We start from the raw sequence: 25390 nt of genomic DNA, 5'->3' as shown, positions 1-25390 counted from the left end.
CGTTACCGGTTCTGGTCACCGGGATCAGGCCACATTCCAGGCCTGTTTATGCAATTTTATCAACACGCGGATTTTTTTTTTATCCGGTGGAAAATTGCCGGCACCGGGATTCGAACCACGGACCTCTTGCACGCGAGGCGGGTGTTCTACCTCTACGCCACCGCTGCACCATTTCGATGGGGGCGAAATGCAAAAACGCCCATGTCTCGTGCACTGGGGGTACGTTAAAGATCCCTTGGTGGTCAAACTTAATCTCAAATCCCCCACTACGGCACGCCTCATAATCAAATTGTGGTTTCGGCACGTAAAACTCAAAAATTCCATTCAATTCAACAGCACTAACAGGGCTACCGAAAGCTCCAGCTGAAAGAGTGGTCCCCTTATTATTGTTTTGAGCACACAGTGCCACATCACCCATTCAATTCTTCGCTCTTGAGCTTCACCATACTGGCTACAAAATAAGACTGGTCCTCTATTGTCGCTTCACTCGGAACGCATAGAACCCATTTCAGCTCATTATACTGTCAAATGCTTTTTGAGAGATGGTCCCTAGATAGACATACAAACCACTGCATCGGGCTGACTTGCGCACCAATGAGCGAGTACAAAGTACATGTGCACACTCAACATGGCGATTGCTGTAACGCAAATCCAGCCATCAATGGGAGGTACAAGAGAGGAGGAGGAGGCGGAAAAAGACGAGGAATGGCACTAAAGTTATTTTGGGGACTCTGAGCAAGAACGAAGCCCTAGATCTTGGAGGCCATAAATAACGTCACATATCTATAGCGACGCATTCGACAAGCACCTTATCTGATCAACCTGCAGTAGCGTGGAGCATTACAATTGCATTATGACTACTGGGTAGGAATTCGGCCTTGCTGGTACAACACACTGCAAGTGAAGCGCGAAAAAACCGGGACAGACGGAGTGCATGTGTTGTATACCCTCCGTCTGTCCCTGTTTTAATACGAAAGCATTATTTGCCCCCATTACGAGAAAATCCGTCGGCGTCATCGGCATGACGGAAAGTTGGTACGGAAAGTTTTTTTTTTGCGTTTTCCTCTCTGTCATCTTTCTAACCCCTAGCCCCCATCCCCAGTGTAGGGTAGCAAACCGGAGACTCATATCTGGTTAACCTCCCTGCCTTTCCTCTTCATTCTCTCTCTCTCTCTGGTACCAAGAATGGCCGACGGCGCAAAGAGCAGAGACACGCCGAAAAATACTCGTATACTGACGTCGAATTTCTCAGGAAGGGACCTCTCTCAACAGAGTAAATCCTTGGCTTTGAAAAGAAAAGCACGCTTCCCCGACGCCACGGCGGCGCCACGTCTTGAGCGCAGAAAATGAGCGCGCTGCCTTCCGCGCGTCAAGTTTGCTCTTCGGATTTCATGGGTCAGCACCGATGGACTCTCGACACCGTGCACGTGACGAGCGTATAAAATGAGCCTGTTTGGGGATTATTATTATTATTATTATTATTATTATTAGTAGTAGTAGTAGTAGTAGTAGTAGTAGTAGTAGTAGTAGTATATTTGAAAACATATATATATATATATATATATATATATATATATATATACATGGCAGGAAAGGGAAAGCGAGGAGCAGGCTGGCAACTAAGGGCACAACGGCTGCCTACTCTTCAAAAAGGAGGAGACAGAAACAGAAATTGAAGATAGGAAGAAAGGGAGGAAAGAGGAAAATAAAGTGGCCAATACATGTGTGTGTGTGTGTGTGTGTGTGTGTGTGTGTGTGTGTGTGTGTGTGTGTGTGTGTGTGTGTGTGTGTGTGTGTGTGTGTGTGTGTGTGTGTGTGTGTGTGTGTGTGTGTGTGTGTGTGTGTGTGTGTGTGTGTGTGTGTGTGTGTGTGTGTGTGTGTGTGTGTGTGTGTGTGTGTGTGTGTGTGTGTGTGTGTGTGTGAGAGACTGTAATGAATGTCGGGGAAACATCAATAAACACTTCACCAACGGTACAATAATGCTATCGCATTCCCGCACGTAAGCAGTCTTAAGCGTATCTGCCGAATTGTTCTTCTCTTTTCTTTTTTTTTCTTTTTTGCGCATACTTGCTGTATGACTACCAGCTTTCTTTCTTTCTATTTTAGCTGCAGCAAATTTTTAAAGGTAGAGCAATATAGATGATGATAAAGTTATTTTCACCGTGTGAATGTCCGGAATGGCAGCCTTTAGATAGCAGGTAATTTTCTCAGTTGTGCGCAATTAACGAACTTGCGTTAATTTACTTTTTAATTAGCGACCTCTTCGCTACGCCGGATTTATGCGGCGGAGGTCGAAGTGGCCAAAAGTGGCAGCGAACTGCCTCCTTTGAGAGCAGGTGACTGATCGGTGACACTAAAATGGAAACTCGCGCAAGTAGGCTTTGCACTTTCAGGGCATGAGGCACGAAACATTGCTCAAGCACGGGCGACACACTGCGTGCGTCATTCTGTCTCTCTGTCGTCGTCCTTTCGCGCCTTGCGCCTGAAGATGCTCTGGCTGTTGGCAGCCTTGACAGCGCCTCTGTTGTCAGTGCACCCGCCCACCCATTGGCGGTAATACGAGCAATGAGTTAAACTTAAAGGCAATCTTTAGCCATTTGCGCTAGGCATTCAAAGTACCTTGGAAGCTGAGGTTCTCACTTAGAGAGACCGTGTATTCAAGCAGCAGCTCGTACGCAAGTGTCGTTCGTATAAAAACAGGCGCTGGCCAAACGTACTGGCGAGCGTTGTATTAGCCAAGGAAATTAGTGAACGATAGAGTATTAACAAAAGAAAACCTTTGCGAATTCGGCCCCACGTCTCTGTACTCTGATGCGCCTATACGAAGTGAAAAGCGTGGGGTTGAGCCAATTGAGTCGCATATCTTATTGTCCTGCGCTTATAGCCCATATGGGCGGTTATTATAGTTCAGATAGCCAGTGCGAAATCACTTTTTGCGGGGGAGGAAGCTCAATAACCAATCCTTTTTCTGGAATGTTCGAGGAACATGCCAGATGCGATTTGACTTTGGCGCTTTGTCGGAGTAATCGGCAAAATAAAGTACAATCTGTTCAAAGTGCGTATGTCAGTTGTAGTGCTTCTGCAAGCGTTCGCCCTTTCCTATGTTTCACTCATTCATATATTTGGTCATTCTATTCTGTCGTTCTCTTCCTTCTTTTTTTAGGGGGGGGGGGAGGATCACAATCACGCGGCTCATTACGAAGATGAACGAATACGAATATCAACGGCAGAGCTGGATGACTGGAGAATAGAAAGATAAAGATGCGCGTCATGTGGTTGTGCGCCTCCAGCTGTGTATCGCGGGCCTTGCACATGCTGCCCTTGGCTTGTATGAATATAAAAGAAGAAGAAATAAAAATATGGAAAGGAACAGCTCCGTCAGATACGAGAGCAAAACGGGAGAGGTAATAAGCTAGTTAAAAGCCCTCCGCCCCCATACGTCTTCTATTGCCTTCTTTCAGGGCGGCGATGGTTTATATATACTTTGACGTGCGCGAGGAATCGTTTCGAGACATACCGCTCACGACCCCGCTATGCTTTCGATCGCACGCACGGTGATAAGTGCTCCCGAGAAGAAGGCATGGCTAGTCCAGGTAAAGCTAACGACAGCATTAGTTAATCTTGGCTATGTTGTTGTTGCTTTCTGCACGGCGTGTCTGTTTCATGGGTTAAGGGCTCAAGTGCCGTCTGCCTTTTCATCCTCGCTTCCATCTCATCCTCGCTTCCATCTCAAGGATCAGCTAGAATGGGACAAAGGAAAAGCAGCAAGATTAGGTGACCGGTGTCAGGATTGGGGGCTCAATCCCATCGCTCGTGGTCCTTTGCCAAGATTGGAGTACGACATGAATTCGAAGGTAGCTGGCCCATGCCGTTGTCCAACTTATTTACGCTGAGGACGTCGATGAAGTGAAGAACTGCTTCTCATCGAGAACGAGGAAGATGGGTTTATTTACAGAAATTAAATCAGTCTAACATGACTGCTTGGAAAAGAAGAGTGTCAGTCCAACATGACTGCGTGAGAGAAGAGTATCAGTCTAACATGACTGCTCAAGAGAAGTGTGTCCAGCATTCGCACAACAACAGTTTTTATACACTCGGTCCGCCGGCCATACGAGGCGGCGACTGTTCGTTTACTCATCGGCAACTTGCTGCCGCTCCGCGGAACAGTTTACGTACACAAAGGCACACACATTCCGATGCCCAAACGACGGCCTTGGAGGGGTGCCGTTCCGGGAAGTATCGGTGCCAATCGTGGGTAGCTCGTTGTCTTGCGTCACGCCGAGGCATGGGAAGCACCAAAATACGGCTTTCCCGCGGCAGCTTGTCCATGCGTATCAGATCAGGTCCGCGCTGGAGAACTCCGGAACCATTGTTCGCACACCGAACTCGTTCCGTCACAATGTCGATGGGGTTGGTGGAAGGAGGTGGTTTTCAGCACAAAGGCCGCTTCTTCGAACGCCTCCTAGCTGCAGCGACGGTGAGGGGGAGATGCGCGTCATGTCGCCCAGTCGTAACTGGGTGGCAATCTTGCCTTGCAGCTCGCCATTCTTAACACCGGCTACGCTACGCAGGAGCATATAACAAGATAATGGTGGCAAACGACAAAAGGATGAGCAAAATGGTAATACACAGAGACGCGACAAGATGCTCTACACCGTCATAATCTACTGCGTGTGTTTGAGGCACTGGAACAGGAGCAAAAGGCTGCGAGATCCATACTAGACGTCTGCTATAGCGTCGACACACACACACACACACACACACACACACACACACACACACACACACACACACACACACACACGCACACACACACAATATATATATATATATATATATATATATATATATATATATATATATATATATATATATATATATATATATATATATATATATATATATATATATATATATATATATATATATATCAACCAACTAGCCCAACATCAGGTTATCTTGAAGAAATCCCCGAACGCAGCGTTATTTTTCTTTTATTTATTTTTTAACACTGACGTATATGAGTGCGCGCGGGAGATGGTATAGCTGCCGTATAGCCACGAATAAATTACAGATCAGGAGCCAAATTCCTTAAGCTTTTCGTTCACAACTGCTTTTTTTTCTTTTTTCTTTTCAATGGCTGAACGCCTTGGCTAATACTATGTTCAGCACCGGGATCGGTTGGAATATGCTCTTACGAAAAATTGCAGCGTCATAGCTTAAGTTATAATTATAGGTAAGGCAAAATTCCAGCCAATCTTCATGCTGGGCATAATATTAGCAAAAGCGGGGGTCCAAAGACAAAAAGAGAAACGAAAGCTGTTGCGAACGAAAAGCTTGGTGAATGCGGCCCAAGGGGTCCAGTTCACGAAGCTGCGAATTCGCGAAACTATTAGGAATTCGGCCCCAAGGGCCGAATACTTAAATGATTGAATTCTTAAGTGTTAGTGGCTATGGTCCGGTCACCTTCGCCAATAATAGGTCGAACGTCAGGATCGGCATTGCCTGTGCTCTTACGAACAGATCGCAAGAACATTTTTGTGGATACTGGCCGAGGAGGGCTTTAGAACTGATTCGAATCTCGGCGGCTGTTCGAAGAGAACGAGAAGGTATACGGAACATGAAGATGGCACGGGGGTGTCTTTCGTGGGCCAGGTTTGCTGCTGTCAGTCGGTCGCAGCTAGCAGCAGAAACGCAGCTAGAAAAAGGGGGACTACCCGGTGGATGACGAGCTTCGAGTCTGGAGAGCCGTTTCCGGCCGCCTTTCGACGCGACGGAGACACCTCCATAAAAGCCGCAGACAGTCTGGAGGAGGGGGTACCAATTGAGGGTACCGATAGCACCGATTGCGGTTGCATCCCGCAATTGGTGCTATCGTCCCTTGAACACGGATGCTGGGTACCGGCAATTAGTCGGAGGAAACGTCGCGCCGTGCATGCAGTGTCACCTCTGCACATGTAGCAGAGGACACAGGAGGAGGGTTAGTCCTGGCGGGCCCACTTTCCCCCGATAAGGGCGGCCCAAGACATGCGCACTGAGGTATGAACGGGCGCCCCCGCACAATGAGCGGCCCCGCGCGGCGACATCTTTGTCTGCTTATCGCCATGCAATTCGTAGCAGCGTGTCGGTTGATATCACTTTAAAAACAAAAACACATGCGGCCATACCTCGGAGGGAGGCACGGAAGGGGGGGAGAGAAGGGCCGCGGGCAAATGAGCAGCGAGGACAGGAGGAAGGACAGTTGTAACAGCGCCATTTTTTTCTCTCGCTCTTCTTTATAAGGGCTCGGAAAATACTGACGCAAGTCAGCTGATATCCAAGCCGCAGCTGACTTAGCTCCCGCCGGTCGGAGTGGCTGTGTGCGCGGAGACAGTGCGCGTCAGTTTCCTGAGGCGACTGAGCGAGCCCCCCCCGGCTTATTTGAGCCGCGCGACAAGTGCGACCCGCCGTGTGTGCGATTAGCCTCCACTGCGCGCACACCGCCGCCGCCGACTGCGACCGCCGAGCACGATGATCAACTGCGTCGCTTTCCAGTACCGGGTGAGTGCAGCGTGCGCCACCGGGCACCGGCGTCTTCTCCCCGGCCCGCGGAGGAGGACGCGCCGGTCCCGAACTGTGGCCGATAACGACGCGATAGGGTGGCCCCGGCAGTGCACCTGCACCCTGCCCACGCGCGCTCTTGTGAATGGCGCTACCGATGAGGTCGCGAATAGGAACGCGCGCTTATCCAACAATCATTCGGTATGGCTCACTTGCGAGCACACGTTAACGCAGGAGAGGAGATAGGAGGCGGTTCCTTGGGGGTCGCTCACTTGACGCAGTCGAAGCGCGTTCTTCATTCGTTCTCGCCGCTGGCTGGCTTCAGGCAAAGTTCCAGGCGCCAAATTCACAAACATTTCCCGTCTTAAGAACCAGTCGTCATTGGCCGGTCGTCTTGGCTAATGTTATGTTAGATATGTCGATTGGTTCAATCTGTTAACACGAGTCGCCCAAACGTACGAACAGCTTTGCAAATACGGGCCAAGAAGTTGGCCGAATTCGTGAAGCTTCTCGTTCGTAAGTGTTCTTTGCCATTGGCCAGCTGGCTTCGCTAATGGTATGTCTAGCATCGAGGTTAGCTGAAATTCTCTCATCCATGCAATTCTAGCGTAAGACGTCTTTTTGTGAATAATCACCCTGGGATCGAATTCACAGGCGTTTCGTTCGCAAATGCCGTTTCCCATTAGTCGGCCGCCTTCGCTAATTATATGTCCAACATCACCATTCACTGGATGGAATCTGTTCTTACGAATGATTCTATAGCGTATTCTTTTTTTTTCTTTTTTTTTCTTTTTTTTGTAATTGCAGGTTGGTCAAACGAGCGTACTTTCGTTTGTCCCACGTAGCGAGAACGGCACCCCCTGCCGTTCACGCACCTCGAAGGCTGCGAAGTGTCTTTGTGCGGCATTATCCGGAAGAATGATGTTTTGTTTCTTCGTGAATTGACGATTCATTTCGTGCGCGAGATTGGCCGGCGCCTTGGTCATCATATCGTTGGCTTTTCACGATAGCTCGCGGCCTGCTCGTATATACGAACCGTTTTCGTGTACATCTACTGCTTTGTGAATCCGCGTTTATAGTCAGCGTACAAATAATTACTTTCGGTCATTACAGTCTTTTGAGATCTGTTTGACGGAGGACTGCCAAAACAAAAATGGAAGACTCGTTCTTTTTCCTTTCTTTCTTTTTCTTTCTTCTTTCTTTTTGTGATCGTGACAACACTTGTCTCATTTGCTTTTATATTCAATGTCAGCTCACGCACAACGCAGTGATGCTGCCATCTATGCTTGACTGCGTGTATGAAGGGCAGTACGTTACCTGAGCTGCCAAAGACACAAAGAGAGACGCAGAGAACAAACAAGAAAAATGCCGATCCGCGATGGAAGTTTTAAAACACAGTACAAAAATAAAGGGTCACTCACAGGGCACATCCTGCTGCTATTAGCTACGTACAGCTGTGAAATGTACCGGAAAAAAAATGATTTTTTTAAATATGTATAATGCATCACTTCCTCGCACTCACCATACACGTGGCGCTAGAGCAAACATGTTGCTAATGCATACGATAGAACTTTATGCCACTGACTCTAGCTGACTCTTGCAGAGAGCGAAAGTCTGTGATCGTTCGTTTAAAGTGATTAATGAGTGAAGCGGATGGTGCGTTTTTCTGCTTGAATACTGTTCTTGCTGAGTCACGAATCTTTTGTAGTATGTGGCATGGTGTGTTTAAATAAGGACATTCAGGAGGGGAATCCCGACAATTTCTTTTAAATTTTAATGAATGTATTATATCACATAGCGATATCTCTGCGCACGTTGTTACCGAGCTTAGTTTTACAGCTTCATGAAAAACATTTTACTGAGACAAGGCGGAAAATGCGGTTTACGCTGTTGCACTAGATTCCGGCTTTTGAGAGAGTCTAAAAAAATAAATAAAGCTTTCTATGCTTGCATACTTTTTATACCTATTTTAGACAACTGTATTATTGAAAATACAATATACTCAAATGTCTGCGCAAGCCCACAACACCATCAAAAATTGCTAAGTTGTCTTTTGAACAAGCGACTAAAAGATGGGCCTTCATTGGCAATTTTTTTTTTATCTGCCATGTTAGCGTAAGTTTCTTTCGAGGTTATTGATGTGAAGACCTTACAACATTGTAAACGCTCAGAAAGGTGTATAGTTTCTCTTACGTACTAGTATGTTTAATTTTGGCAACAGATGCCTATAGTGCTGCAAGTGCTACTGTGCTGTGTGGTGTCGGCATGCAGCGACAGTGTTTGACTGTGATTATGTGTCTATGCTCCTTTCTTTCTTTATCTTTACTTTGCTATCACTTTACTTCCCCCTCCCCTCTCTCCCCAGCATAGGGTAGCAAACCGGATCTTCCCATCTCATTAACCTCCATGCCTTTCCCCTTTCTTCTGTCTCTCTCTCTTTTGGTGGCAGAATTAGAAAAACTGCAACACGCCCAAAGTTCTCGCGCACAAATTAAAAAAAAAAAATTATATACAATTTCGGTGAAATTTCCCCAGGATTATCTGCTGTCATCGGCTATTTGGTGCATGCGAAAAGTTGTTACATCATTTTGTTCCGAGTACAAAAGAAAGCGATGAGTTGTGAGGTATAGGCTGAGGTGTTCGGCGCTCCGCGGCCTGTCTTCGATAATGTCGTAGTCTACTTATGGCTTCCGTTTGTGCCACGAACTGATAAGCAACCTCAAGTGCTACAGAGGGAACACGGGAGCTTTTTATGAGAAATACAAAGACGGTGACTATATAGCTCTAATGTTAGCGCATTGGATGCGGCGTTCTCCTGCTGAACGTGATGTCGCGGGTCAACTCTCAGCCGCATTGACCACATTCTAATGGGAACGAACGCATATACACCCCGTTACATGGATTTAGACAAACGCAAAGTAGGACAGGAGATATAACATAATCCACAACCTTCTACTGCGATGTTTTTGATAGCCCCGCTGTTGCTTTGAGGCAATGAAAGCGTTCCATCAGTCAAGCATTTAACTATAAATTAATCGATTATTTTTGTAAAATCTCGTATTCTACTTGCATCGTGTCTGCCTTGGGGTGATGCAAATAAACTTAAGCTATATAGCCTGAAAATGGAGTGGCGGGGGTTGCGGAGGTCCTGAAAAGGCAACAAATCTCGTTGTGTCTAGTGTACAGTGCCGTGGCATGGAAGAGTCGTGTTTTGTGATGACCGCTGCTTAATGCATTCACTGAAATCAACTTGCACTGGTGCAAAAAAATAAGAAAATATATTTACAAATCATAAAAGGTTAAAATGTGGCTAGCAGACATGAAACTTTACCAATGTCTAACACCGGCTGACTTGAGACGCATGGAAGTCCGTGTTGACACCCCGTGGTTGCTTAGTAACTAAGGTGTTGGGCTGCTAAGCACGAGGTCGCGGGATCGAATCCTGGCCACGGGGGCCGCATTTCGATGGAGACGAAAACACCCGTGTACTTAGGTGCACCTTAAAGAACCCCAGGTGGTCCCAATTTCCGGAGTCCCCTGCTAAGGCGTGCCTCATAATCAGATGGTGGTTTTAGCACGTAAAACCCCATAATTTGATTCTTTTTAAAATAATTTGGTCTAAGTACTCTAATCTATCTAAAATCCACCCAAATATAAACACTGGAGTGTCATTGCGTTCTTTTTCATTGGAATATAGTGGCTGCGGCAGAAAGTTTAACCTGCGACATCACATTCAGCAGGAGAACGCTATATCCAATATATCCAATGAGCCATCATTAGAGCTGGTCATGCCTTTCTTTATATTTCTCATAAAAAGCTACTGTGTTCCCTCTGTATCACTTGAGGTTGCTTATTAGTTCGTGGCACAAACGGGAGCCATAATTGGACTTCAACATTGTCGAAGACAGGCCACGAAGCGCCGAACACCGCAGCCTATACATCACTACTCATTTTTTTTTTTGTACTCATAACCAAAAATTTCAACACTTGCATACAACAGATAATCGATGTCACTAAATAACTCTGGGGAAATTTGACCGAAATCGGAGATGATTTTTTTTTAATTCGTGGATGAAAATTTCTGACGTTTTGTGATTTTTCTAATTTTGCCGCCAAAATTTAAACATACTAGTACGTAAGGGACACTAAATACGCTTTGCTGCGCGTTCAGCATGTAGCAAAGTATTAAAGGGCCCCTCGCCAGGCCACATAGTAAATTTTGTTTGTATGCTGGAAGTTGTTACGTGCCCTCTAAGGAGTATTCTACGGCAAGAATTTTTTTCAAATTAGTTCATTAATAGCGGAGATAGAAATATTCGAAGTGGAGCGAACGCATGATTTCAGGAGGCGAGCGTCAGCGTTAAACATAGACACTACCTCCACTTGCCCCGCCTAGCCTCTGCAAGCGAAATTCCTTCCCTGCGTTCTCCCATACCGGAGCCGGAGGATCGCGTGACAAGTACGTCATGGACCTCGCCTTCCTGATTTGATTTTATTATTATTTTTATTATTTTATTGTCTCGCATTTTTGCTGAGTGGCGCACTTCCGGTGACGGTCTCGCGCACGAGCTGTTGCGTTTGTCTCGTTTCGAGCAGCAGACGATTTTGCGCGCTCTGCACGAGAACACCTGATAAGTGAGTGCCGCAATCACGAACACTCAGGCAGACGCGAGAGGATGAAAGAGCAGGTTCGCGGCGCTGGAACGCGCTAGAAAATGGCATAGTTTCGTTCTCTGTGCGCGCGACTGCACGGCATGGGAACGAGCAGACGAAATGAAAGTACATCTCTCTTGATGCGGTAATTATGATTATTATTTGCTTTGAAAACATATATACACTTGACAGGAAAGGGAAAGCGAGGGGCCGGCTGGCAACTGCTCTTCGCCACTGCCACAGCGCCTGCCTACTCTTCAGAAAAGGAGGAGACAGAAACATAGAAATGGGAGATATGAAGTAGGGGAGGGAAGAGGAAAAGAAGTGCGAGATGACAAACCTCAATGAAATAATCAGAACACACACAGTACAGGTCACACACAGTTGGGCCGGTCACTGCAGGTCACGCCACTCTAGAATGTCGAAATAGAAGAAATTGTGTTTGAGATTCCGTTATCCGGAAAGAGAAATAGGCTACAAATGTGAGCCTAAGTTAGTTTCTGTTAGAAAAGTAAGTAGAGCGTGATGAGCCCGATCGCGTCGAGACGCACAACCACTGAGGTACAAAGATTCGTCGAGTGTCGTACACCGCAGGCCAAGGAGATGATGGTATCTCACTAGCGACATGCGCTGCGCACTGAAAGCGAGACACTCCAATATCAGGTGCTGAAGTGTCTCGCACCAACCGAAAGACGTACACGGTGGAATGGTCACACGTCCTTGTCGGTATAAACGTTCTTAGCTTGAGTGGTTGTGCTCTAGCGCGACGAGGCAAGCCTCGACCGCGAACACGGGGCGGGAACGTTTCATCTGCCACGCGTTGGTCTGGATGCTGCTTGCTACGGCAAGAAGTAAAATAAAGACACGCAGACATTCAGTTTGTATGTTTTATTACTTCCCTACACTTTAATTCGTCTATTGAAGAAACAGATTTAAAAAATAACTGATGTTACCTTGAATAATTCTCCAAGTCACGTGTGTCACTGTAAGTAACCCCACAGCACGGCCATGTACTCGTACGCACTTGTGCGATCGACGTCGCCTCTCCGGCTAGGGGCGCGGCGCCCCCGAGGAGAAGGGCAAACGCCGTTTGGTTTGAGCGGAGCGTAGGGACGCAATACTTAGCAGACATGATCGTTAGTGCGCATTGTACGCACTGCGCTTGTCACTTCAAAGTGGGCAGACCTGGTGAGGGGCCCTTTAAGAGAAAAAATATCGAAAGAAACTCGCCGTTAATAAGACACATAAGATTATTGCCAAAGAAGACCCATTTTTTAATCTCTTATTCAAAATACAACCGTGCAATTTTTGTTTGCACTCAGGCTTATTTTATTTTCAAAAATAAGGTTGTTCAAAATAGGTATAAAAAGTATGCAAGCATCGAAAGCTGTTTCAAATTTGGAACATCGTGCAATAGGGTAAGCCGCATTTTCCGCCTTGTGTCCGTAAAGATTTTTGTCATAATGAAACAATGGCGTGTGCTGAAAATAGTAAGCTTGGTTGCGATCTGGAGAGGAATTTTTCTGCCATACAAAAATTTCGTGGAAATAAATAAATAGTCCGGACAATCCTCTGACAGCCCTTATCTGAACACACCCGATATACAACTTCCTAGTTCTAGACAGTTTGACCTCGGCGTATATATTTTGCGTTGGCTCAGGCCGACCTCTCAGCTGTTCTGTATACATACATATATATATATATATATATATATATATATATATATATATATATATATATATATATATATATATATATATATATGTATACACACATACCTGCCACCACTCAGCCTGCGTCTTTAGGCCCACGATGTAACCGTCATTACGTCAAACCGTCAAGACGATTCGACCACTCTGCTCCGTATTCACCGTCGTTTCCCCCATGCATACTTCAGGGCCTACACCTATTCGTAAAGTACTTCATATGCTAGATCGGTTAGTAATAATACAGGCGCCGGCTAATCGCGATAGTGGACATAATATTATCGAAAGCGGCTAGCCAATGCAGAGAACTCGTATACGAACGAGAAACATTGAAAGACAGGCAATAACGAAACAAGTAACAGCTTTATGCGTACCTTGTCATTAAACGATGCCTCAACATTACAAAACTACATGATCATTCGAATCTGTATAAAAGGGCCCAATTCTTACACGGCCGTTAGTTCCGTTCGTAGGTCCTTTTTGCCATTGGCCGCCGCATTCGCTAATATTATGTCAAGCATCAGGATTGCCTGGTACCTGCTCTTACGAACAGTGCGACTCTTTTTGTAACACTTTTCTTGAGAATACAGGTGAAGTTTTGTGAATTCGGCCCTATGGCCCGTATTAACAAAGACGGTAGTTAACAAATAGAGCCGTAAGCTAAGTCGTAACTTCGTAAAAACAGGAGCGAACATAAGAATTATTATCAAAGGCGGTCGGTCAATGAGACATATATTTTACGAACTAAAGGCAGTGTAAGAATTCGGCCCTTTTATATAGATTCGAATGATCATGTAGTTTCGAAATGTTCATGCATCGTATAATGAAAAGATACGCATAAAACTGTGTCTTGTTTCGTTATTGCCTGTGTTTCAATGTTTCTCGGCCACGTTCGTTTACGTGAGTATTATGTTTCAAGTTCAGCACGTCATGTCGGCTATATAGAGCTTTGCTCAGTCGATCCATGTCTTGGCCGCCTACTGTACAGAGCTAGGACAAGAACATGCGTGTTGTGTGCAGAATAAAATGTATACTGGAAAGATTTTGCGCCAAAAAAACACAACACACACAAGAAAGACGACAACACCACGGGCGCTACTTCAACTGTTTAATGAGAGTGAAAGCACTCGACATATATAGCCATCCAAAACACCGCGCATGCGTACAAGGCAACATGGAGTACATATTTTTATCAAAGTAGGCGTGATAGAAACTTCAGCTCAGCCTCGTAAAGAAAAACCGATGTATCACTAACACAGTTAGGACCCGCTTTCTTGATGTAGAATGCTTCCAGTGTTTCACGCGATGTCTGATGTTTGCCTCTACCCAGAATCCTCGAAGCGAGGATTCTGGGTAGAGGCAAACATCAGACATCGCGTGAAACACTGGAAGCATTCTACATCAAGAAAGCGGGTCCTAACTGTGTTAGTGATACATCGGTTTTTCTTTACGAGGCTGAGCTGAAGTTTCTATCACGCCTACTTTGATAAAAATATGTACTCCATGTTGCCTTGTACGCATGCGCGGTGTTTTGGATGGCTATATATGTCGAGTGCTTTCACTCTCATTAAACAGTTGAAGTAGCGCCCGTGGTGTTGTCGTCTTTCTTGTGTGTGTTGTGTTTTTTGGCGCAAAATCTTTCCAGTATGCAAGAACACCAACTAGCCCAGCAGTTAACTCTTCTAAAATGTATACATATGCGGGGTAGCATAGAGTTCAAGTCGCCGCAACGCTGTCCTTTAGTTTTGTACTTTTGCGTAGAGGACAACAGCACAAAATAAAATTTTTCGGTGTGTGTCTCGAATCAGACTGTAAGTTTACAAAATCGCACAAATTTGTTTGACATACGAAAACTTTAGACGTCACTGTCGGGACAAATACAGCGTCATTAAAATGCACGTCCCCAATTTGGGTGCAGTTATCTTGCCTATAGATTTTCGCCTGATTGCATGTTCGTAATCAGGGTATAAAAATGTACAAGAACATCTTCTTTGTAGGAAGCGTATACATCTAATTTCTTTTAAATTTCGCACGTGCTACCGTGGCATAGTAGAATGATGAAATAAGAGCATGGAGGCCCGCTTCATGCAGAAGCTGGGAGAGTTTCTTGTGGAAGTGGTTGTCCTTGGTCAAACAAACATGTAGAGTTTTTACGTTGGTCTGTCCTTACCGAGGTACTTCTGAGTACTCTTTCTTTGTCCCTGGACAGAGCCTGAGCAGACGGTGATCACCCGCTGCACACCCGGAGGCAGAGCACTTGTGTATTGCTCTGCTATATATATACCAGGTGTTTCAGAGAACACTTCCAATTTTTTTTTTAATTGCCTGTGGTAGATAGCACAATTCTAGTCCATGAGCTGGTCTGTCTGCTCGACGAGGCGGACATTACTGGCACAAAAAAATGAAATGATTAACGATTAATTAACAAAAGCTCACGAATGAAGTTTCTTACTAATTATCTTATGCCACATATTCCAATTTACACGTTCTAGCCGGGGATTTCGCAAGGCAGGTCCACTTCAAATGAATTCTCAGGATGACACCAGTTTCTAAATATTAATTCCAGACCTTCTCGGAAAAATGCATTGGCGTTCGAGTTACTTTAGCGCTTCAATGCATAAAACGACGTTTTGCTTAGAAAGTAAGTGGAACGACAATGCAATTTTGCCGCAAGTTTGACGGCGCATATCTCGTAAACGATGTCGTCCACACCATTCTTTTCAAATGGATATGCCTTGCAGTCTCACCCGCTAGAATCTGGAAATTGCAATATATGCCATAATTGTAATTAGTTTAAAACATAATTAGTTATTTTTTGTTAATTCGTCGATTATGCATTTCAGTTTCTTGTGCAAATAATGTCGGCCTCTTCGAGTTGACCAGCTCATGCACTAGAATTGTGCTATCTGCCACAGGCAATTTAACCAATTTAACAAAAAGAATGATAATGTTCGCTGAAACACCCTGTATATATCAGCCTACGCTTGCAGCATTATGAACAGGGCAAAAGAAGAAAAAAGAAACAATAAATGTGTTCGATTTAATGCGTCTGTTTCATATGTCCTTCCAATCTCATAGAGCGAATGAAACTTAAAATAAATGTCGTTTGAGCCTGTGTTCATATCTGTTTCGGTGTACATGTGCCATACAACCTTGGCATCAATCGACAGATGGTGAAAAGGAAGCCGGCTGCCCTGTTGGCAACGACAGTCTCTCTCGTGCGCGCATGTTGTGTGTGTGTGTTCTTTTGCGCGTTTTTAAATTTCTTTGTCCGCTGAGTCATCGTTTTAAGTGGGCAGTTATCAAGTAGCATGGCGGTAGCGTGCCGTCTATCTCGGCCACCATCAAAACCGCCTTCCAACGCAGGTCGTGTTCGCACTCGTATACTGCAGCACCACGTAGCACAATGTTCATGTTGCTAACTGACAACAACTTGAGTGCTCGGCTTGGCCAGTAAAAACCGCACGCTTCTACTGCTTGCCGGACGTGAACCACTGCGTGTAAGGCGAGGAAAAGGGTATTTCGTATTAGCGCCATGTAATCGTAGCGAAAATAAGTGGTTGGACACTTGAGTGCCCAGAGCAATCAAATAACGGAGAAGCAAGGCGAGCAGGGAAAGAAAAACACGTAAAACGGGAAATGGCGAAGGAAACGTGTGAGGTGACTGCTTGGTTAAGAGGCAGTTCATCGTGACCATATATGACCACAAACACAAGGACGTTATCGCTGTTGCGGCCACATAATGAGGGAGCTATTTCACGTATTAACAGTATTTTTATACCCTGTCATAACAGGGGTTCCAACGAGCGGGCGAAAACGCTTCCAGGTCCTTGAAATCGAGCCAAAAGAGCAAGTTACTTCCGCAGTGTTTTCATTTGTCATAATCTTTTTTCGTTCGGATCGCCACAAAGCACCTACGACGCGATAAAGATCAAAGCGCATACGGGCAGCAGCCGGTCCCTATGTAGCTTTCTCTTTACTGAGCGTTTAGCGTTATTTACATCGCAATCCCGACTGTCAATAACGTTTAAGCACCGTTTCCTCGTCATAAACTACATAAAGCGCAAATAGAAATTTGTCTTGTACGATAAGAGATGGAGAGAGACTTTCGTGAAAGCTGAAAATGTCAGCCCTGCTACGTGTTCGGCTTGCTGCTTCAGATGAAAGAGGCACGTCGACAAAGCGAGCGAGAAAGAAATTGGCTTGACTTTGAGTCGCCGTGGAGCGTGTGGCTAAAATTGGCCGGGAACACGTACGTGCCAAGCCTTAGCGCTCCAATATCGGAGCTACAGCACGAGCCTACAGCATCGGGAGAAAGTGAATGTCGGCCTGACGCCACTCTTCGACGAAAGTGTAAACCGTCGGTGGGGCCAGAACCCTGCCTAATCTTCATGAGTGCTTCTGCAGTCTAGGCCGATGACTACTCCTAATACGGTGTCATATATACGGGGTGTCGTATTTTGTTAACAAAATTTTAAAGAATCACCCGTGACATGTAGCAGAATTTCAGTTCTTGAGCGAGATTGCTTTCGGAGTCTAGGCGTTATTCGCACAAAAAATGAAAGTGGATAGTCCACTATTTTGACAAATTCTTGCTAATTAACTTCTAAACTAATTACTTTAAGCAAAATATTGCAATATACAAATTGTAAGCGGTGACCTTGAAAGTCATTTTCACTTGGAACGAATTCTGAGGATGACACCAGTTTCGATGTATGCGATCCCAATGTTCCCGACGGAATACATTGGTGTTCTAGAAACCCTTGAGATTCAATGCATAAAAAGTTGCTTTTGTTAAACAAATTAAGTGGAAGTCCATGCTAAGTCCATGCTTGACGCGTTCGTCGTTCGCACGCACCGCGCACGTGAAGTGTGATGGGTTCCTTCGTGATTAGTGGCCATGGTCGGTCGTATGGGGAATGGGCTAAGGAACAACTCGAGCTGGTAGACAAATACACCCAGAAAATTGCGACCACACTGCAGACACCCTGTGTGGACGCAAAGCTTGCCCACCTTTGGGAAGCACGACACAGCCTCACCAGACGCTGGAAGAAACAACGACACAACAAGAAACTTCGCAAACGCATCCATGATCTCAACAAGCAAGCAGCTGAATACGCGTCCAAGCTGTGCAGAGAGAACTGGCTGAGCGTGTGTGATGGACTACAGGGCACCCTTTCTACCAGGAAGACGTGGTGCCTCCTTCGTCACCTGATCGATCCTCTCGGCAGCAAGAGCGCCACTAATCGAAGCCTCACACGCACCCTCAACAACTATACTGGGGGTGCCGACAAACTCATCAACGACCTGAAGGCCAAGTACCTGAAAACGGAGAAAGGTGATATCGCACCTCCCGACTACGCAGGACCTACCAATGAAGCGTTAGATAAGCCATTCACTGACACCGAGTTGATCTCGGCAATCTCCGAGAGCAACAGGGGCAGCGCGCCGGGACCCGATTCCATTACCTACAAGTTACTTAACAACCTCGAGCACAAAGCCCGCAGACAGCTGCTCGAGTATATGAACCGGGTCTGGGAGTCTGGCAATCTTCCACACGAATGGAAAGAGGCAGAAGTCCGCTTCATACCCAAGCCTGGGAAGACACCTCACATCGACAACATGCGACCGATATCCCTCACGTCCTGCGTGGGGAAGGTCATGGAACGTATGGTACTCAAGAGGTTGCAGCGACATCTTGATGCCACCGATCAGATGCCAGAGACAATGTATGGCTTTAGGCAACACCTGGGCACCCAGGATGTTCTCGTACAACTCAACGAACTGGTAATTAAGCGAGCAACGAAGCAGGCGCCGCGAGCGATACTAGCGCTAGACCTCACAGGGGCCTTTGATAACGTCACACATGAAAGTGTCCTCCGCAACCTGCGCAACACGGGTTGTAGAGTGAAAACTTACAACTACATCCGAGACTTTCTTCGTAACCGAACGGCAAGGATCAGAATAGGAGAGGAGACATCCCAACCGATCTACCTGGGGGATCGAGGAACGCCTCAAGGTTCGGTCCTTTCCCCCCTCTTATTTAACATGGCTCTCCTGCCGTTGCCCAAGCTTCTCGAATCAATAGATGGTCTGGGCCATGCATTATATGCCGACGACATCACCCTCTGGACTGCGAGGGCAGGGTCGGATGGCTGGATAGAAAACACGCTCCAAAAAGCGGCTGACACGATCAACAGCTATGTGAAGACATGTGGCCTTTGCTGTTCGCCTCAAAAATCGGAGCTGACCATTGTCAGACCACGTGCATCACGTACACAAGCAGAAAATATAGAAATCACTTTGGAAGGGAACCGGATCCTCCCGGTACCACAACTCAGGATCCTGGGCCTCCTGATCCAGGCAGACGGCAAGGCAACAGCCATGATTAGAAAAATGAAGCTCACGTCAGACCAAATCTTGAACATGATCAGACGAGTGGCCAACAGGTGGAGGGGTCTGAAGGAATCGGACACCTTGCGCCTCGTTGAGGCCTTTGTTATATCACGAATCGTCTACGCGGCGCCGTACCTGCAGCTCCTCAAGAAGGACGTCTCACTACTTGACGCAATAATCAGGAAAGCCACGAAGCAGGCCCTGGGTATTCCCATAAATTCATCCACGACAAAATTACTTCAAATGGGAGTCCACAACACAGTAGCCGAGCTCGTAGAAGCCCACCTATCCAATCAAAGGGTACGCCTTAGCCAGACCAAGGCGGGCAGAAGCGTCCTCCGCAAGCTAGGATGGCAAGAATCGCACTACACCCGCCACGACCAATTACCCGAAAAGTTGAGTGAGAAGTTGGAATGCAAACCACTACCACGCAACATGAACCCCACAAGGCATGCCGGACGACGCGACGCCCGCGCAAGAGCCATCTCCAGGACCCTGGAGGAAGACGACACTGTTTTATATACAGACGCCTCTCTATCGAAATGCTCCACGAGGGCAACAGTCGTGGTCACCGGGCTAGAAAAGCTGGTCACCTGCGCATCAATCTACACTCCGTCTTCGGAGGAAGCAGAAGAAGCAGCGATAGCTCTCGCACTCCTGCAACCAAACGTCACCAAGATCGTCACGGACTCACAAGCTGCATACAAGAACTACAGATCTGGCTGGGTGTCCCTTGGGGCACTAAAAATTCTTGGTAAAGCTACGCCTCCTAAACAAGCAATCGAATTAGTTTGGGTCCCAGCTCACTCCTTAGTTGAGGGCAATGAATATGCTCATCAACAGGCCCGAGCGCTAAACTCCCGGGCCAACGAGGAGGAGGCAAGGGGATGGCAACCCATCACAAATTACAGAGATATAGTCAGATATTACAGGGACGGCAGGAAGACATTCCCGCACCCCCACCACTCCTTGACCAGAGCCGAACAAACAATATACAGGCAAATCCAGGCAGGATCCTATCCCCACCCCTGCCTCCAGAACAAAATGTACCCAGAGAGATATAAGAACACATGTCCTCACTGCAATGCATTAGGCACCCTTCGGCACGTCATAGGAGAGTGCAATTTTTCCATAGACCACCCCCCACCTATACCCATAACTAACCCCCCTGCTATCCCCACTCTTTCCGAGCGATGGGAGATCATGCTGTCCAGCTCCGCCCTGGAAGACCAGCTCCGACTGATCCACAGGGGCCAGGCGGCCCTGGAAGCATATGGAGCCCGCGAAGAGGGAGCCACCCCATCAGACGCTTAACGCGTTTCAGTTCATAATGCACCAGTAAAGTTGTTTCTCTCTCTCTCTCTGGTCGGTCGGTCTCGTCAACACGCATGCACCCCACCGCACCCCACCGTACGTACAGTGCATTTTTGCAGCAAGTTTGACTGCGCTTATCTTAAAAGTGGTGCGTCTTTTTTTTTTCAAAATTCGTTCCAAGTGGATGTGCCTTATGAAAAGTTAATTTGTGAAACTTTTTTTTATTAGTCAATTATGCGTATTGATTTCCAGTGTATCAAACACCCTACGAGTATCAAACTACGAGTATTCCAGCTCAATAAGTAGATTTGTTCGAAATGTCACAGGCGATTCTTTTTAATTGTTGTTAAAGTTAAAATAAAACACCCGGTATATTGCACACTTCATCAGCGTAAGTTGTCAAGCCGTTCATTCTAGTTAAGGTGGTCGCAACCTTCGAAACTTCGAAGACTTCACTTCGACGTTGGTGACAATCGTTCACTCACCACCTTTGATGACCTCGACTGCATATATTCCACGACGAGATTCAAGCAACTGTGTGCCGCTCTCGGCTCTTAATGCTGACCGCGTGTGCAAGCATTGCAGACCACGGTAGTGTCCACTCACGTGACCCGACACCATGTCGCCGCTCATTGGTTGTGTGCACTGTTCGCAGGTTCGGGCAGGGGAACCGGGGCTCACTTCGCACGTGGGCGATGCGAGCCTCACCCTTGGTTACATTTCCTTTATTGCTTTTTGTATATGGCAGCATAAATGTACACGCGCCTCTATGTGCACGAACAATGAGCGAATTGGTCTTCCGTTTTACACGAGTATTAAATATATAGTATACACAAGCGAGGTTAAGCGGCGTGGTAACCCAAGCGATATATATATGCAAGCGATGACGATATGTTTCTAGATTTGCACTCAACATCAAGCTTGTCTTATCTGTGGCGCTTCCCTTCACGCGTAACCATGCGCAAAAGCAGCAGAACAAGGAAGGTGCTGCAGTTATCGTTGTCACCGGGGGCAAAGGGCGCTGCAGGCTGGCGGTGACCTGGGGCAGCAGCGCTCCTTCGGAGTGCCCGAACATTGCACCCTGCTATCGGTTCAAGGGTCTTCTCCTCACGGTGATAACAAGGGGCTCCGGCGACCATGTGTCCACCGAGCATGTTCGTCCATGCTTGACGCGTTCGTCGTTCGCACGCACCGCGCACGTGAAGTGTGATGGGTTCCTTCGTGATTAGTGGCCATGGTCGGTCGGTCTCGTCAACACGCATGCACCCCAAGCGTTCTTCCGGAGGCAGACAGGGTCGCCTGTCCGTATCCACTGCACATTTTCCATTTGTTCAGCAACTATTTAGCCACCTTTAACTTCCGTACGTACAGCGCATCTACCTACGACTTCTAGCTCGTTCTGTGCTAGTAATTGACGTGGTAGTCAATTTTGCGATCGCCAAGCCCCGTGCTCTCACAGACTGCACATGTACTGTTTCATTTAAAACGAGGCGCCTGAAACTACAACCGTTTAGCACATCCTGTGGAAATGGACTTAAACTTGTCATGCATATTTAGCGGATGGGTGTCTCACCAGAATAAGCTTAAGCAACAATGTTCCTGCAAGGATCATTGTCTAGGAGTAAGAATTACCCTGTAATATTGAAAACACCTAATCTTCTCCCGTCAAAAATTGAGGCCGCATTTCCATAGCTTTTTATTCGTAAGTGCTCTTTCCCATTGGTCGGTCGCCTTAGATAATAGCATGTCCAGCATCAGAATTGGCTAGACTTAGGTCTTGCGAACAACTCTACCGTAAGATGTCTTTGTGAATACGGTCCTGAGAGATTTTGCCTCTGCCAGTTCATACTGAACTGCCTCTATGAGTATTCCTTGACTTAAGATATGTCAATCAAAAAGTCGCCTGTTTTGAGCATGGAAGCGAGATTTCGGAGAACATGGTTGAGTAACTTACCAATACAGAAGAACATTACTTAGCTTTCAGATTTCGGACAGATCATGCAGGCCGTTACACACACAACGTTGGGGACAATCACTGAGAACGATAACACCTTCGTACGCAAACAGGGGCAGAATTCACAAAGCAGCTCGGCCCGTATTCACAAAAGGAGCTTACGCTAGAATTGGGTCGTTTTTTGTGACTCCAAGGCAACCCTTCAAAGTCTGCAGTCAGTCTTACTGTAAGCCAGACGAGTAGCAGGTAAGAAAAGACCCATGATTTACTGGTGTTTGAGACCAGAGAGGTTATCCATCAAACCCTCACAAACGGACATGACATCATCTTCGAACGGCTTCCGGGGCACTGTGGCATCGTCGGAAATGACCCTGCTGACGATGCAGCATGGTCAGCCCTTAAAGAAACCCTGATACTTCCTATGTCCTTATCAAGGACAGATGCAGCGAGGGCTCTTCGTTTACTTGCTCAAAACAAGACTGAAGCTTTGTGGAACACCCCGATTTTCTCCAACTGCCGTCTCCATCGGTTGGATCCTACATTGAAGCTGCAGATTTCATCGAACTTCTCCCGACGTGATGCAACTTTACTGTGCCGCCTCTGGCTAGGGGTGGCTTTTACGAAAGCCAACTCATTCCTTATTGGAATGTCTGACACACCGATCTGTGACTCGTGCAACTTGGAAGAGATGATTGAGCACGTGTTGTGTTTTGTGATATCTATGAGAACTAACGCGACGTTCTTCAGAGTGTGTTAAACCGATTAGATAACAGGCCATTTTCGGAGGCTAAGGGTCACTGACCATGGCCCCATGCGTCGCAGGCTTACACAGCGACGCGGGCACTGCGACGTTTCATAAAAGCAACTGGCCTCAGTGACCGATTATAGGCGTGCAGTTATGGACATCCGCATGCACCCACACCGATAGTATCCTCTTCCCTCCCTCTCCTTTCTTTTCTTTCCTTAAACCCCTTCCCCGGTGCACGGTAGCAAACCGGACGTGCATCTGGTTGACCTCCCTACCTTTCCTTCCTTCCTTTTCATCCTCCTCGTCCTACGCTAGAAGTGTTCGTAAGAGCAAAGTCTAGCCAATCCTGATGCAATCGTTAGCTGATGTGGCCGGCCCATAAGAAAGAACACATCCGAAGGAAAAACATTGCGAATGCGGCCTCTCGTTGGTAAGTGCTCTGTAGCATTAACCGGCCGCCTTTGCTAATCGCATATGTCCAGCAGCAGGATTGGCTGGCATTTTCATCTTACGAAAACTTATAGCGTAAGAGGTTTTTGTGAATTCGGGCCGAGCGGCCGAAAACATTGACACAGCATCCAACAAGCATGCAAAGGATTCTGAACGGCACGTACTACGTGCCGTGACGCTTCTGGGTCGTGGTGGCATTTACAAAAGCTCACTCGTTCCGCATTGAAAGGGGTGACACACCTATATATCAACGAGAAGAAAGGGGGTTAACCGAGGGGCCCGATTTTTACTAATCATATAATAAGAAGCCAACAGACAATGATATCAAGGACAACATAGGAACAGCTTATTAACAACATAGGACAACTTATTATATGACCTATATGTCAGCAACTCTTGCGGGACCGAAGAGACTATTGAACGTCTCCTGTGCATTTGTTCCCGTTACGACGTCCAGCGCCACCTTTAAACCGGTTAGACTCCAAGACCGTGTTCAGAAGCGAAGATCCAATTGGACTGTGTCAGTGCTCGTGGCAGGTGCAGAAAGCAGCGAGGGCGTTGCTGTGCAGTATACCTCAAGTGGACAGCCGCTCTGTTGCCGTTTATAGAATTTGTTGCTCGCTTTCACGTACATGCGCTACTAGAGCTCTTTCTCTCCCGTTATTCCTTTTCGTCCTTTTACCGCTTTCCCTCAGTACAGAAAAGCAAACCGGACGTGGCTCTGATTGACCCACCTGCCTTTCCTTGCTTCTCTTGTTCCCGTTCTCAGCTTGTCGCAACGGGCGGAAAATGTGATATGTAATGCAATACACTCTGTACAATGTCTCCTATACACGTTTTTACGCTGATGCGATGCCCATCTGCGGTCCATTCTCTGACATCTGCTGTCCATGCGCAGTCATTCACATTCAAACTTTTTTCGACTTTAATCACTCTGACGACACAGCTATTCTTCAGGTTTTATCTGAAAACATTGAACCGTTTTGCATACTCGGTGACAATTCCGATGCGAATACACTACTTCGCGAATTCGAAAATATCGCAAAATATTGCATTTCCCACTTCGTTCCGTTGAAGAGCAAGAAAAAAAAAACGTGGTACCCCTTGGATGAATTCAACACTTTTGCAGTTGCCGTGCCGTGTTAGACGACTAATAGCATTCAAAAAGCAATAAGAATCCTAAAGGTAATTCTAAAGAACGCAGTTAATCCTCAAACAAATCATGCGAAAGATTTCCTCTTTCGTGTCGAACTGCCGGGATTACTAAGAAATGATCCTCGCAACTTTTGGCGTTCTGTCTTACCTGTTACTAATTCATCATCTTTATTCACAATCAATGAAGAAAGTGTAAATTATCCGGTAGCCCCTCTAATGCATTCATTTAAATACTTCAGTCCATATACACGTAATGATTTTCACGTAAGTACTACTTTTGATAATGATCCAGCATGTTTCATTTCCGGCATTACAGTTAGTGTTAATAGTGTCCTTAATTTAATTTTAAACTTAGACACAAAAGATATACAGACTCCGATGGCATTACTAACATATTTTTATTTCGCTATTCACAATAGACTTTGCGCTACCTCGCAATTATATTCAAAATGCCTTTAAACAGACATCGTTCCT

The 25390-nt window shown here is 46.4% G+C and overlaps 1 protein-coding gene and 1 long non-coding RNA gene across 4 annotated transcripts in view; one reads left to right on the top strand and one right to left on the bottom strand.

Annotated features, from left to right (window-relative positions):
* The window catches only part of LOC139049187 (uncharacterized), a 99006-nt gene that overhangs the window by 40261 nt on the left and 33355 nt on the right, over positions 1-25390 (bottom strand). The window lies entirely within an intron of this gene.
* Papss (PAPS synthetase) overlaps positions 6309-25390 on the top strand; it is a 90929-nt gene continuing 71847 nt past the window's right edge. Inside the window, exon 1 of the mRNA XM_070524526.1 lies at positions 6309-6540. Coding sequence (XP_070380627.1) covers positions 6511-6540 — 30 coding nt within the window. The 5' untranslated portion in view covers positions 6309-6510. The remainder of the gene's footprint in view (positions 6541-25390) is intronic.

The sequence above is a fragment of the Dermacentor albipictus genome, chromosome 1 (genome assembly GCF_038994185.2).
Source record: "Dermacentor albipictus isolate Rhodes 1998 colony chromosome 1, USDA_Dalb.pri_finalv2, whole genome shotgun sequence".
NCBI lineage: Eukaryota > Metazoa > Arthropoda > Arachnida > Ixodida > Ixodidae > Dermacentor > Dermacentor albipictus.
Note: the sequence above shows the minus strand (reverse complement) of the source record. Positions and strands in the feature narration are given on the sequence as shown.